Source organism: Pseudophryne corroboree, chromosome 3 (assembly GCF_028390025.1).
Source record: "Pseudophryne corroboree isolate aPseCor3 chromosome 3, aPseCor3.hap2, whole genome shotgun sequence".
In the NCBI taxonomy this organism is placed as follows: Eukaryota; Metazoa; Chordata; class Amphibia; order Anura; family Myobatrachidae; genus Pseudophryne; species Pseudophryne corroboree.
The window spans coordinates 700,078,642-700,094,834 of record NC_086446.1 but is presented as its reverse complement, the minus strand read 5'-3'; the positions used below and the strand labels follow the sequence as shown (position 1 = coordinate 700,094,834).

Sequence of the window (16,193 nt, the reverse complement as noted above, 5' to 3'; positions counted from 1 at the left end):
TCTTTAATATGCTCTACGGTTAGCAATATAGTGTCCCTGTCTAGGGTATCAATATTTTCCGACAGGGAATCTGACCACGCAGCTGCAGCACTGCACATCCATGCTGAAGCAATAGCTGGTCTCAGTATAATACCTGTGTGTGTGTATATACAGACTACAGGATAGCCTCCTGCTTTCTATCAGCAGGCTCCTTTGGGGCGGCCGTATCCGGAGACGGTAGTGCCACCTTTTTTGACAAGCGTGTGAGCGCTTTATCCACCCTAGGGGATGTTTCCCAACGTGACCTATCCTCTGGCGGGAAAGGGTACGTCATTAGTAACCTTTTAGAAATTACCAGTTTCTTATCGGGGGAAGCCCACGCTTCTTCACACACTTCATTTAATTCCTCAGATGGAGGAAAAACTACTGGTAGTTTTTTCTCTCCAAACATAATACCCTTTTTTGTGGTACCTGGGGTAACATCAGAAATGTGCAACACATTTTTCATAGCCTCAATCATGTAACGTGTGGCCCTATTGGAAGTTACATTAGTCTCATCGTCGTCGACACTGGAGTCAGTATCCGTGTCGACATCTATGTCTGCCATCTGAGGTAGCGGGCGTTTTAGAGCCCCTGATGGCTTTTGAGACGCCTGGGCAGGCACAGGCTGAGAAGCCGGCTGTCCCATATTTGGTATGTCGTCAAACCTTTTATGTAAGGAGTCGACACTGTCACGTAATTCCTTCCACATAACCATCCACTCAGGTGTCGGCCCCGCAGGGGGTGACATCACATTTATCGGCATCTGCTCCGCCTCCACATAAGCCTCCTCATCAAACATGTCGACACAGCCGTACCGACACACCGCACACACACAGGGAATGCTCTGACAGAGGACAGGACCCCACAAAGCCCTTTGGGGAGACAGAGAGAGAGTATGCCAGCACACACCAGAGCGCTATATAACACAGGGATGAACACTATAACTGAGTGATTTTCCCTTATAGCTGCTTATATATATACTGCTGCGCCTAAATTTAGTGCCCCCCCCCTCTCTTTTTTACCCTTTGTAGATTGAAACTGCAGGGGAGAGCCAGGGAGAGATCCTTCCAGCGGATATGTGAGGAAAAAATGGCGCCAGTGTGCTGAGGGAGATAGCCCCGCCCCTTTTTCAGCTGACTTTCTCCCGCTTTTTTATGGATTCTGGCATGGGTATTTTTCACATATATAGCCCCTGGGACTATATATTGTGATTATTTGCCAGCCAAGGTATTAATATTGCTGCTCAGGGCGCCCCCCACCAGCGCCCTGCACCCATCAGTGACCGGAGTGTGAGGTGTGCATGAGGAGCAATGGCTTCAACAAGGTAGCGCACAGCACTGCAGCTGTGCGCTACCTTGTTGAAGACCGAAGTCTTCTGCCGCCGATTTTCCGGACCATCTTCATGCTTCTGGCTCTGTAAGGGGGACGGCGGCGCGGCTCCGGGACCGGACGATCGAGGTCGGGCCCTGTGTTCGATCCCTCTGGAGCTAATGGTGTCCAGTAGCCTAAGAAGCCCAAGCTAGCTGCAAGCAGGTAGGTTCGCTTCTTCTCCCCTTAGTCCCTCGTAGCAGTGAGTCTGTTGCCAGCAGATCTCACTGAAAATAAAAAACCTAAAATATACTTTCTTTTCTAGGAGCTCAGGAGAGCCCCTAGTGTGCATCCAGCTCAGCCGGGCACAAGATTCTAACTGAGGTCTGGAGGAGGGTCATAGAGGGAGGAGCCAGTGCACACCAGTTAGACCAAAAGCTTTCTTTTAGTTGTGCCCAGTCTCCTGCGGAGCCGCTATTCCCCATGGTCCTTACGGAGTCCCAGCATCCACTTAGGACGTCAGAGAAATTATCAATTTATTTAGTTTCTTATATAGCGCAGCACATTATGAATCTCCTGATAAACTCTGTGCTGCTGGTGGACCCTGCTACTTCCCCTATATAACTCTCAGTGTGTGGGTTTGTGCTACCTCCATTCCCCTCCTCACATCATGTCACTGCCTCTGTCACATGCAGCCCTGTCCTGCCTGACATATTATGCATCTCCTAATATACTGTGTGCTGCTGGGGATCCTGCTCCTCCCACTATATAACTCTTCCTGCGACCTCAATTTCCCTCCTCACATCATATCACTACCACTGTCACATGCAGCCCTGTCGTCACTGACATATCATGCATGCCCTGATATAGTCTGTGCTGCTGGCCCACCCCTAGGGGTGTTAGGGGTGTGTTACCCCCACAGTATCTGTTTCCAGATTGTAAATCATATGTGTACCAAGTTTGGTGTAAATTGCTCCAGGCAGTCCAGAGTTATGCTGTTTGCTGAAATACTCTGTGCTGCTGCATCACCCCTAGGGGTGTCTTCTCCCTACAGTGTTTGTTCCCAGATTGTATGTCATATGTGAACCAAGTTGGTGTAAATTGGTAAATACATTACGGTGTTATGCTGTCTCCTGATATACTCTGTGCTGCTGTCCCCCCCTAGGGGTGTGTTACCCCCACAGTGTTTGTTCCTAGATTGTAAGTCATATGTGTAACAAGTATGGTGTAACTTGCTGCAGGCATTCTGGAGTTATACATACACAGATCCATTTCTGCCAATTTCCGTGGGTGGACAGTGACATTTGTAAAACCGGTATTTAGCAAGCACCTGGGACCTAAGGAGAAGCTACCTGCCAAGTTTCAAGATTGTAGGCCTTGTGGTTTAAGAGATTTTGCGATGAGTCAATTTCCTTTTTTGCCTTTTATATATGTAGATATGGGGTAATACATGCTATAGCTCTAAGCATACATATGGGGAATTGCGTGCTTTAGTTCTACAGATATATATGGGTAATTGATGTCTTTAGTTCTAAGGATATATATGGGATACTGTGTGCATTAGATTTAAGGATCTATATATGGTAATGCATGCCTTTAGAATTAAGGATATATATGGGGTACTGCTTGCCTTTAGTTCTAAGGATATGAGGTAGTGCATTGTCTTTAGTTCTAAGGATATACATGGAAACTACCAAGGAGTTTTGCGACTGTAAAAGTGACATAAAAGTTCAGACCAATATATTTTTTCTATTTAATTCCATAGTTGTTCCTAATAAATTAAATAGTGACATCAATAGAGTATGATTATAATTGTTTATATTACTGTGAATTATGTATCAAAATTGTTTCCAGAAATCAGCACACACAGTAATGTAACTTGTAATTTACACTATGTATTAGCCACATATTACTCAAAAACGGATACACAAATACAACTGTATCAAAGTGTATTTGTGGCTACAGACGTTGGATGCAGCCAATCTGAGAGCTGAACCAATATTCTTGTGAATTCATCCAATGATCTTCTAGAGACAAGTGACATCACAAAAAGGTACAATAGTCCGAATGATAGACTGCATACTGGCTCATCCTATATCTGCCTCCAATGTGTGTAGGTGACTTATACATATTAATGACTAATGTTTTACCTGTATGACCATTTGATGGCACAACAACATGCTTATATGCACAGTAATGGCAGAGGTTAAATCGTCAAAGTCAGGTTTTATGAAAATACACTTAGGTATGGGCATTAGTGTGCATTACTGTGCCTGCTCCTACAGTACCTGGAGAGATTACAGAAAAAGATCCTAATTAGCTATAATCTTTAGCTCAATCTACAAAATATGCTTATACAATGGCGTATATGCGTCATTACCAGGATTACTCTTCAGAGTTACAGCAATTCAAATAGGATAAATGTTAACTATTCTGACCCGCAGATGGAGTAGGTTTGTTGAAGATCAGAAAATAATATATTTCTAATGTGGTGCGTTCTACTGTTGCATGAGTAGATGCACAGCAAAACATTGAGAAAATAAGATATGCTAGGGGTTTCTTACCCTTTGTGAGTGTGAGCACAACCCTATATTTGCCTATACACTTTTTCCAATTTTTACGTAAAAAGTGCATCCGAAGAACTGTAAACTAAACTTTAATTGTCTACCTAGTAGGGACACCAACTAGGTCTTCTGATGTACTTGTAAAGGTACATTGTATTTAAAGGCTTGTTTTGTAAACTGGAGAACCTCAGTGTGTCATATTAACATCATTTACAGACACTTAGAAACTGGATGGCAGTTCTAAACAATGTCATTAAATTAGGATTTAATTATCTTTACCCCAGGTCTGCTCTGATCCCTATACAAATGCCCAGAGCCAAGGAAATCCCTGATGATGTACTGCAGCGATGTGTAAACACAAGATTATGTTGTGCTGAATGACACAATGGTGTGTGTGCTGCTCCCAGAGGCACAAGTATTGTAGAATAATCCCAGTTACTGTCAATAAATGGGACTTGGCCTAGCGGGGGAGGCATGTATAGCGTCATGTGTAAAGAGTATGTAGTCTAGGCAGATCGATGGCGTGTTCTGTCCCATTTATTCATTCTGGAAGTACAGTATGATGAGGCATGGCACTGCAAAACACTACGTTTATCAAACACTTAAAACATTTAAAGAAATCTATAAATGAGTGTTTTTTTGGCTTGATGAATAGACTCCAAAGTCAAGAGTTAAAATTGATAAATAACGCGTTTTACCATTAACCAAACTCAAAAGAAAGAATGGACAGGCTACATGATAAATATTACATTCTGTCACATCATAGACAATACTAGCACGAGACAACATTATGTAACACGAGAATGGACTTGGAGCAGTTAGTATTTGGAGTTATTTAGCTATATAACAAGGTTAATACTGTACAGTTATAGCGTCATGCATTACTGGAGTATTAGTTGCAAGATACATGCTGTCATCTTAAAATCTGTCTAGCTTTGAAACCGATTTTAATGTAAAAGACCATTAAAAGTAATATGCAAGTTAATTTCTACTAAAAAAAAAACAAATCTACTAATATTAGTCACAGATACATACAGTATGTAACCTTTTCTGGTATATAAATTCCTGAATAAAAGAGATCTGAATAAGGCATTGCTCTAGTGGGGGGTGTTTTTCATCATGCAAACCACACGACCTGTTTAGAAGACAACTAAAGCACTTCTTTCTATGCTTGGGTGAAAACAAATGACATGGTTGTAAAAAGGCAACAAAGTTTGTTACACTTAAATAAGAGTAAAAAAAAAAAACAAGAGTCAAATTGTTAAGGCTGCAAATAAAAATAATGAATGTTTACCAGCATTTTCCAATCCTTCACACTAATGTTTGACTTATGACTTTTGAAGTAAACTTGCTATGTTGATCTTCCTATTTGGATTCCGTATGATTTACCGGCGGGCATGATGCCGGCTGACTATATCCCAACAGCGGTATCCCACCCGCCAGAATGCCAGCAGCGGCGCGAGCGCAAAGAGTCCCCTTGTTGGCTTGTTGGCTCACTGCGCTCCCCACTGGATCTATTTGCACTCTATGAGTGTCGTGGACACCCACGAGTGGGAATAGTCCTGTTTTGCCGGGACTCCAGCTGGCGGCATTGTCGGCTGTCGAGATTCCAGTATCGGTATCCTGACCGCTGGCAAATTGAACGCAACCCTCTTATTCATGGGTCTATATTTTATGTGTTGTTTACTACAAAGTCTAATTTTAGAAAGCTTGGTTATTATTTATTTTTTTGGTATATATGCACATGGATTAATACTGAATTAACATCCTGCTCATCTGGGAACTCTTTGTGCTTTTATAATTGTGTTAGTTATGATCTTTTTGAGCAATACACATGAGGCAGGATTGATTAGGACAGGGTTTCTGAAAAGGTATTTTAAATTAATATTCACAAGTTCACAATAAAACGTTTTGCAAACATTGGGGTATATTTACTAAGCCTTGTTTGGAGATAAAGTGAACGGAGATAAAGTCCCAGCCAATCAGACCCTAACCGACATGTCACAGGCTGTGTTTGAAAAATGACAGTTAGGAGCTGGTTAGCTGGTACTTTATCTCCGTCCACTTTATTTCCATCCAAGGCTTAGTAAATAGACCCCATTGTTACTCAACTTTCTGCTGTATTCTGGTGGGGGAAAAAACACTCAAACCAGTGGTTCCCAAACTTTCTTAAATCAAGTGCTCTAGAACTTCAGTATTTTTTTTACAGCACCTTTGGTTCAAACGTATTTTGTTGAGATAATCAGTAAAGATGAGTAAATGGAGTAAAATCTGCTCATCTGTCATACCTAGGTTCAGTTATGCAGTTGTGCATGTTTTTCTACAGATTTCATCGTTGGCAGCCACCAGCATTGGTTTTGCCTATCACACTGACCATATATCCTTTGATTTGGGACTGAACACGCAACCAGTGTCATCCCAGCACATGCCCTGTGGCACTAAGTTCGGGAACCACTGATTTAAATAATCTGCCTCTCTGCAGCGATAATGTTACACAGAAACAACAAAGACTCTTCAAAGTTTGAAAAACTAAACGTAAAGCTTGCCAAGTTCTATTATACGGAACTAGTTACCAGCCCGTCAACATGGCGGAACAACATAACAGTAATGTTAGCGCTGGTGTCTGTGCACGGCCAAACAAAGCAACACTTGAATTGCTCCATCTAGTGACAACCGGAGTGCAAAACACTTGATTTACCCCCCCATAGAGGTGAGGAGCAGCGTTAACGTTTTGTTATATAGGATAATGAAGAGAGAAGGTTGTGAAAACAGGATAGAAACAACTTAAATGAATGCATATTTTTAACCAGAATACAATAGAAATGTTAATCTAACTCATTTTTGTTTAAAAAAAAAAAAGATTTTACTTACCGGTAAATCTATTTCTCGTAGTCCGTAGTGGATGCTGGGGACTCCGTAAGGACCATGGGGATAGACGGGCTCCGCAGGAGACATGGGCACTTTAAGAAAGAATTTAGGTTCTGGTGTGCACTGGCTCCTCCCTCTATGCCCCTCTTCTAGACCTCAGTTAGAGAAACTGTGCCCAGAAGAGCTGACACTACAAGGAAAGGATTTTGGTAATCCAGGGCAAGATTCATACCAGCCACACTAATCACACCGTATAACATGTGATAACAACCAGTTAACAGTATGACAAATAACAGAGCATCAGGTCCAACCCTGATGCAACCATAACTTAACCCTTATTGAAGCAATAACTATATACAAGTATTGCAGAAGAAGTCCGCACTTGGGACGGACGCCCAGCATCCACTACGGACTACGAGAAATAGATTTACCGGTAAGTAAAATCTTATTTTCTCTAACGTCTTAGTGGATGCTGGGGACTCCGTAAGGACCATGGGGACTATACCAAAGCTCCCAAACGGGCGGGAGAGTGCAGATGACTCTGCAGCACCGATTGAGCAAACACAAGGTCCTCCTCAGCCAGGGTATCAAACTTGTAGAACTTTGCAAAAGTGTTTGAACCTGACCAAGTAGCCGCTCGGCAAAGCTGTAATGCCGAGACCCCTCGGGCAGCCGCCCAAGAAGAGCCCACCTTCCTAGTGGAATGGGCCTTAACTGATTTTGGCAGCGGCAATCCAGCCGCAGAATGAGCCTGCTGAATCGTGTTACAGATCCAGCGAGCAATAGTTTGCTTTGAAGCAGGAGCACCAAGCTTGTTGGAAGCATACAGGATAAACAAAGACTCTGTTTCCTGACCCTAGCCGTTCTGGCTACATAAACCTTCAAAGCCCTGACCACATCAAGTAACTCGGAATCCTCCAAGTCAGTAGTAGCCACAGGCACCACAATAGGTTGGTTTATATGAAAGGATGAAACCACTTTCGGTAGGAATTGTGGACGGGTCCGCAATTCTGCTCTATCCACATGGAAAACCCGATAGGGGCTTTAATGTGACAAAGCCGCCAACTCTGACACACGCCCAGACGAGGCCAAGGCTAAAAGCATGACCACCTTCCACGTGAGATATTTCAATTCCACCGTTTTGAGTGGTTCAAACCAGTGGGATTTCAGGAAACTCAACACCACGTTAAGATCCCAAGGTGCCAGTGGAGGCACAAAAGGGGGCTGAATATGCAGCACTCCCTTTACAAACGTCTGAACTTCAGGTAGAGAAGCCAACTCTTTTTGAAAGAAAATGGATAGGGCTGAAATCTGGACCTTAATGGAACCCAATTTTAGTCCCATATTCACTCCGGACTGTAGGAAGTGAAGGAAACGGCCCAGCTGGAATTCCTCCGTAGGAGCATTCCTGGCCTCACACCAAGCAACATATTTTCGCCATATACGGTGATAATGTTGAGCTGTCACGTCCTTCCTAGCCTTTATCAGCGTAGGAATGACCTCATCCAGAATGCCTTTCTCTGCTAGGATCCGGCGTTCAACCGCCATGCCATCAAACGCAGCCGCGGTAAGTCTTGGAAGAGACAGGGCCCCTGTTGCAACAAGTCCTGTCTTAGAGGAAGAGGCCACGGGTCCTCTGTGAGCCTTTCTTGCAGATCTGGATACCAAGTCCTTCGTGGCCAATCTGGAACAATGAGTATTGTTCTCACTCCTCTTTTTCTTATTATCCTCAGCACCTTGGGTATGAGAGGAAGAAGAGGAAATAGATAAACCGACTGGAACACCCACAGTGTCACCAGGGCGTCTACAGCTATCGCCTGAGGGTCCCTTGACCTGGCGCAATACCGCTGTAGCTTTTTGTTGAGGCGGGATGCCATCATGTCCACCTGTGGCAGTTCCCACCGACTTGTAATCTGTGCGAAGACTTCCTGATGAAGTCCCCACTCTCCCGGGTGGAGGTCGTGTCTGCTGAGGAAGTCTGCTTCCCAGTTGTCCACTCCCGGAATGAACACTGCTGACAGTGCGCTTACGTGATTCTCCGCCCAGCGAAGAATCTTGGTGGCTTCCGCCATCGCCACTCTGCTCCTTGTGCCGCCTTGACGGTTTACATGAGCTACTGCGGTGATGTTGTCTGACTGAATCAGAACCGGTTGGTCGCGAAGCAGGGTCTCCGCTTGACGTAGGGCGTTGTATATGGCCCTTAGTTCCAGGTTGTTGATGTGAAGGCAAGTCTCTTGACTTGACCACAGACCTTGGAAATTTCTTCCCTGTGTGACTGCACCCCAACCTCGGAGGCTTGCTCCGTGGTCACCAGGACCCAGTCCTGAATGCCGAATCTGCGGCCCTCGAGAAGGTGAGCGCTCTGTAGCCACCACAAGAGTGACACCCTGGCCCTGGGGGATAGGGTGATTAACCGATGCATCTGAAGATGTGATCCGGACCACTTGTCCAGCAAGTCCCATTGAAAGGTCCTCGCATGGAACCTGCCGAAGGGAATGGCCTCGTATGATGCCACCATCTTTCCCAGGATACGAGTGCAGTGATGCACAGACACCTGTTTTGGTTTTAATAGGTTCCTGACCAGTGTCATGAGTTCCTGAGCTTTCTCCATCGGGAGATAAACCCTTTTCTGGTCTGTGTCTAGAATCATGCCCAGTAAAGGCAGACGAGTCGTAGGAACCAACTGCGACTTTGGAATATTTAGAATCCAGCCGTGTTGCCGTAACACTTCCAGAGAAAGTGCTACACTGATCAGCAACTGCTCTCTCGACCTCGCTTTTATGAGGAGATCGTCCAAGTATGGGATAATTGTGACTCCTTGCTTTCGCAGGAGTACCATCATTTCCGCCATTACCTTGGTAAATATTCTCGGTGCTGTGGAGAGACCAAACGGCAACGTCTGAAATTGGTAATGACAATCCTGTACCACAAATCTGAGGTACGCCTGATGAGGTGGATAAATGGGGACATGAAGGTATGCATCCTTTATGTCCAGAGACACCATAAAATCCCCCCTTTCCAGGCTTGCGATGACCGCTCTCAGCGATTCCATCTTGAACTTGAACCTTTTCAGGTATATGTTCAGGGATTTTAAATTCAATATGGGTCTGACCGAACCGTCCGGTTTCGGGACTACAAACATAATTCCTTGCATAAGAGGTTAGATAAAGCTGAAGCCTCAGGACAGTCAGGGTCCCAACCCGTGCCTGATCCTATGTCGCAGAGGCCGTCAGGGTCTCAGAAGCGCCCACTATCCCAAATTGTTGAACCGACATGGATTCTGACTCCAGTATCGATTACGATGATGCAAAGTTACAGCCAAAGTTGGCTAAATCACTCCGATATAGGATTATAGCAATTAAGGATGTTTTGCACATCACAGAGGAAACCCCTGTCCCTGACACAAGCGTTTATATGTATATGGGAAAGAAACCTGAGGTAACTTTTCCCCCCTTACACGAACTGAATGAGTTATGTGAAAAAGCTTGGGAATCTCCAGATAAAAAACTGCAGATTTCCAAATGGATTCTTAAGGCGTATCCTTTCCCGCCAACGGACACGTTATGATGGGAATCCTCCCATAGGGTGGACAAAGCTTTAACACGCTTATCCAAAAATGTAGCCCTGCCGTCCCAGGATACGGCTGCCCTCAAGGATGCTGCTGATCGCAAACAGGAGGGTACCCTGAAGTCCATTTATACACATTCGGGTACCTTGCTCAGACCGGCAATCGCGTCGGCCTGGGTCTGTAGTATAGTAGCGGCATGGACTGATACCTTATCAGAGGAGTTGGATACCCTAGATAGGGATAATGTTTTATTGACCCTGGGGCATATAAAAGACGCTGCCCTTTATATGAGAGATGCTCAAAGAGACATTAGCCTACTGGGTTCTAGAATAAATGCTATGTCAATTTCTGCCAGAAGGGTCCTGTGGACTCGGCAATGGACAGGTGATACCGACTCAAAAAGGCATATGGAGGTTTTACCTTATAAGGGTGTGGAATTGTTTGGGGAGGGTCTCTCGGACCTGCTCTCCACAGCTACTGCTGGAAAGTCAAATTTTTTGCCATATGTTTCCTCACAGCCTAAGAGAGCACCGTATTATCAAATGCAGTCCTTTCGATCACAGAAAAACAAGAAAGTCCGAGGAGCGTCCTTTCTTGCCAGATGCAGGGGCAGAGGAAAGAAGCTGCACAACACAGCTAGTTCCCAGGAACAGAAGTCCTCCCCGGCCTCTACATAATCCGCCGCATGACGCTGGGGCTCCACAAGCGGGGCTAGGCCCGGTGGGGGCGCGTCTTCGAAATTTCAGCCACAAGTGGGTTCACTCCCAGTTGGGTCCCTGGGCAATAGAGATTGTGTCTCAGGGATACAAGCTGGAATTTGAGGAAATGCCCCCTCACCGATACCTCAAATCAGCCCTGCCAGCTTCCCCCCACGAGAGGGAAGTAGTGTTAACTGCAATTCACAAATTGTATCTTCAACAGGTGGTGGTCAAGGTACCCCTCCTTCAACAATGAAGGGGTTATTATTTATAATAATAATAATAATAATTTTTATTTATATAGCGCTCTTTCTCCAACAGGACTCAAGGCGCTTTACAGACATCAAAAACAATGCACATAATACAGAGGATTTGAGTAATACAACAATAGACAAGCAACACAGACATAAAAGAAAACCTTAAGCCCACAGAAAGCATAACGCAGGATTGGTGCAGGCATTTTGGGTAATAACTTCCAAGGGTTGTGTATTCCACCCTTATAGGTACCAAGTGCAGCAGCCGTCTTGGGCGCTAAGCGTAGGATTACCCAGGGTGGAATAGTCCACCCCTAGAAGAGATGACACAAAATGGGGGTGATTTCAGAGTCCTACAGTTTAGAGTAGGGTTCCAACAAAACCACAAGGTCCATGTATTTTTCATCCCATCCACAAGTGTACCATATGGGGCAGCCATGTTGGGCGCACTTTGAAGGTTACACTGTGGGAGGTGAGCCATACAAGGGCCAAGTTCATATATGGGAAAACTGATGCTTATGTAGTAGTATGATGTACCCTGCATGTAGGGCACAATGGCAAAGTGTGCAATCAGTGGAGGTAAACATTACAGGAAAAACACATGGTGGGGTGAAGCGAGCAATGGAAAGAAAAAAAAACATAATAGCAGGTAACTAGTGGCAGAAGTAGGAGTGGGATAACATTTTGATCAGATCTTAGTTCGGGTGGGTAGGAGAATGAGGGGGGGCATACTCAGACGCAATGGGGATGTCCCTGCTGATCCTGGTCCTGGTGCTCTGCCCCCACAGTTCCCTGTTCATCTTGATGGTTAGGCCCAGGGGCAGACTTGATGTTCTCAGCCAGAGAGGTGGTAAGCCTGGTCTTGGTGTTCTCATGTTTGAGGCGAGGAGAGGCCACATAAAGTTCCAGAGTTTTTAGGTTGTAATGCAGTCCTTCTGTTAATTTGTAAGTTTGTTTGACTTCTGTTTTCCTTCGGTTTAACACAGGTATAACACTGCTATTGATATTAGCTGCCACTTAATAACTAGCCACTTCATATACTAGCCACTGCAGCGTCCTTATAGGCCTGACGTCCTATACTATACTGGTTAAGTAAGTCTACAAACACATGCTCTTTGTGATTAAAACCCCCTCCCCCACACAGCAACCCTCCTCCAAAAGGTGATAATCAACCACCAAATGTGAAATCTAAGCCCCAGTCAATCACAAAGTTTTTGCTGACTACAGATATTAATCCACTTAACAATTTACCAAATATATCTTTTTAGCAATAAACACACAGTGATCAGCTCTCTGCTGTAGTTACCAAATATATCTTTTTAGCAATAAACACACAGTGATCAGCTGTATAGTATAGGACGTCAGGCCTATAAGGACGTTGCAGTGGCTAGTGTATAAAGTGGCTAGTTATTAAGTGGCAGCTAATATCAATAGCAGTGTTATACCTGTGTTAAACCGAAGGAAAACAGAAGTCAAACAAACTTACAAATTAACAGAAGGACTGCATTACAACCTAAAAACTCTGGAACTTTATGTGGCCTCTCCTCGCCTCAAACATGAGAACACCAAGACCAGGCTTACCACCTCTCTGGCTGAGAACATCAAGTCTGCCCCTGGGCCTAACCATCAAGATGAACAGGGAACTGTGGGGGCAGAGCACCAGGACCAGGATCAGCAGGGACATCCCCATTGCGTCTGAGTATGCCCCCCCTCATTCTCCTACCCACCCGAACTAAGATCTGATCAAAATGTTATCCCACTCCTACTTCTGCCACTAGTTACCTGCTATTATGTTTTTTTTTCTTTCCATTGCTCGCTTCACCCCACCATGTGTTTTTCCTGTAATGTTTACCTCCACTGATTGCACACTTTGCCATTGTGCCCTACATGCAGGGTACATCATACTACTACATAAGCATCAGTTTTCCCATATATGAACTTGGCCCTTGTATGGCTCACCTCCCACAGTGTAACCTTCAAAGTGCGCCCAACATGGCTGCCCCATATGGTACACTTGTGGATGGGATGAAAAATACATGGACCTTGTGGTTTTGTTGGAACCCTACTCTAAACTGTAGGACTCTGAAATCACCCCCATTTTGTGTCATCTCTTCTAGGGGTGGACTATTCCACCCTGGGTAATCCTACGCTTAGCGCCCAAGACGGCTGCTGCACTTGGTACCTATAAGGGTGGAATACACAACCCTTGGAAGTTATTACCCAAAATGCCTGCACCAATCCTGCGTTATGCTTTCTGTGGGCTTAAGGTTTTCTTTTATGTCTGTGTTGCTTGTCTATTGTTGTATTACTCAAATCCTCTGTATTATGTGCATTGTTTTTGATGTCTGTAAAGCGCCTTGAGTCCTGTTGGAGAAAGAGCGCTATATAAATAAAAATTATTATTATTATTATTATAAATAATAACCCCTTCATTGTTGAAGGAGGGGTACCTTGACCACCACCTGTTGAAGATACAATTTGTGAATTGCAGTTAACACTACTTCCCTCTCGTGGGGGGAAGCTGGCAGGGCTGATTTGAGGTATCGGTGAGGGGGCATTTCCTCAAATTCCAGCTTGTATCCCTGAGACACAATCTCTATTGCCCAGGGACCCAACTGGGAGTGAACCCACTTGTGGCTGAAATTTCGAAGACGCGCCCCCACCGGGCCTAGCCCCGCTTGTGGAGCCCCAGCGTCATGCGGCGGATTATGTAGAGGCCGGGGAGGACTTCTGTTCCTGGGAACTAGCTGTGTTGTGCAGCTTCTTTCCTCTGCCCCTGCATCTGGCAAGAAAGGACGCTCCTCGGACTTTCTTGTTTTTCTGTGATCGAAAGGACTGCATTTGATAATACGGTGCTCTCTTAGGCTGTGAGGAAACATATGGCAAAAAATTTGACTTTCCAGCAGTAGCTGTGGAGAGCAGGTCCGAGAGACCCTCCCCAAACAATTCCACACCCTTATAAGGTAAAACCTCCATATGCCTTTTTGAGTCGGTATCACCTGTCCATTGCCGAGTCCACAGGACCCTTCTGGCAGAAATTGACATAGCATTTATTCTAGAACCCAGTAGGCTAATGTCTCTTTGAGCATCTCTCATATAAAGGGCAGCGTCTTTTATATGCCCCAGGGTCAATAAAACATTATCCCTATCTAGGGTATCCAACTCCTCTGATAAGGTATCAGTCCATGCCGCTACTATACTACAGACCCAGGCCGACGCGATTGCCGGTCTGAGCAAGGTACCCGAATGTGTATAAATGGACTTCAGGGTACCCTCCTGTTTGCGATCAGCAGCATCCTTGAGGGCAGCCGTATCCTGGGACGGCAGGGCTACATTTTTGGATAAGCGTGTTAAAGCTTTGTCCACCCTATGGGAGGATTCCCATCATAACGTGTCCGTTGGCGGGAAAGGATACGCCTTAAGAATCCATTTGGAAATCTGCAGTTTTTTATCTGGAGATTCCCAAGCTTTTTCACATAACTCATTCAGTTCGTGTAAGGGGGGAAAAGTTACCTCAGGTTTCTTTCCCATATACATATAAACGCTTGTGTCAGGGACAGGGGTTTCCTCTGTGATGTGCAAAACATCCTTAATTGCTATAATCCTATATCGGAGTGATTTAGCCAACTTTGGCTGTAACTTTGCATCATCGTAATCGATACTGGAGTCAGAATCCATGTCGGTTCAACAATTTGGGATAGTGGGCGCTTCTGAGACCCTGACGGCCTCTGCGACATAGGATCAGGCACGGGTTGGGACCCTGACTGTCCTGAGGCTTCAGCTTTATCTAACCTCTTATGCAAGGAATTAACATTATCATTTAAAACCTTCCACATATCCATCCAATCAGGTGTCGGCGCCGTCGGCGGAGACACCACATTCACTTGCTCCCGCTCTGCTTCCACATAGCCTTCCTCATCAGACATGTCGACACAAGCGTACCGACACACCACACACACAGGGAATGCCCTTTTTGAAGACAGTTCCCCCACAAGGCCCTTTGGAGAGACAGAGAGAGAGTATGCCAGCACACACCCCAGCGCTATAACCCAGGAATAACACAGTAACTTAATGTTAACCCAGTAGCTGTTTATATTGTGTTTTTGCGCCTAATTTATGTGTCCCGCCTCTCTTTTTACCCTCTTCTACCGTGAATCTGCAGGGGAGAGCCTGGGGAGCTTCCTCTCAGCGGAGCTGTGGAGAAAAAATGGCGCTGGTGAGTGCTGAGGAAGAAGCCCCGCCCCCTCGACGGCGGGCTTCTGTCCCGCTTAAATATGCATTTTCTTGGCGGGGGCTCATACCTATATACAGTGCCCACCTGTATATATGTTTACTTTTGCCAAAAAGAAATTCCAAATGCTGCCCAGGGCGCCCCCCCCCCCCCTCCCCCCTGCGCCCTGCACCCTTACATTGACCGGAGTGTGTGGGAGCAATGGCGCACAGCTGCAGTGCTGTGTGTTACCTCAGTGAAGAACGGAGTCTTCTGCCGCCGATTTGAAGTCTTCTTGCTTCTCATACTCACCCGGCTTCTGTCTTCCGGCTCTGCGAGGGGGACGGCGGCGCGGCTCTGGGATCGGACGGCGAGGGTGAGATCCTGCGTACGATCCCTCTGGAGCTAATGGTGTCCAGTAGCCTAAGAAGCAGGACCTAGCTTCAGAGAGTAGGGCTGCTTCTCTCCCCTCAGTCCCACGATGCAGGGAGTCTGTTGCCAGCAGAGCTCCCTGAAAATAAAAAACCTAACAAAATACTTTCTCTCAGGAGAGCTCACTGAAAAGCACCCAGCTCGTCTGGGCACAGAATCAAACTGAGGTCTGGTGGAGGGGCATAGAGGGAGGAGCCAGTGCACACCAGAACCTAAATTATTTCTTAAAGTGCCCATGTCTCCTGCGTAGCCCGTCTATCCCCATGGTCC

The 16,193-nt window shown here is 45.5% G+C and overlaps 1 protein-coding gene across 5 annotated transcripts in view; it reads right to left on the bottom strand.

Moving 5' to 3' along the window:
* The window catches only part of LOC135056636 (exocyst complex component 6-like), a 606,161-nt gene that overhangs the window by 163,112 nt on the left and 426,856 nt on the right, over positions 1-16,193 (bottom strand). The window contains exon 19 of one of the 5 annotated variants that reach the window (XM_063962057.1): positions 3,594-3,617. The exons of the other annotated variants lie outside the window; for them this stretch is intronic. Within the exon in view, the coding sequence (XP_063818127.1) occupies positions 3,609-3,617 (9 nt within the window). The 3' untranslated portion in view covers positions 3,594-3,608. Of the gene's footprint in view, positions 1-3,593; positions 3,618-16,193 lie in introns of those variants that run through there. 5 annotated transcript variants of the gene reach the window in all.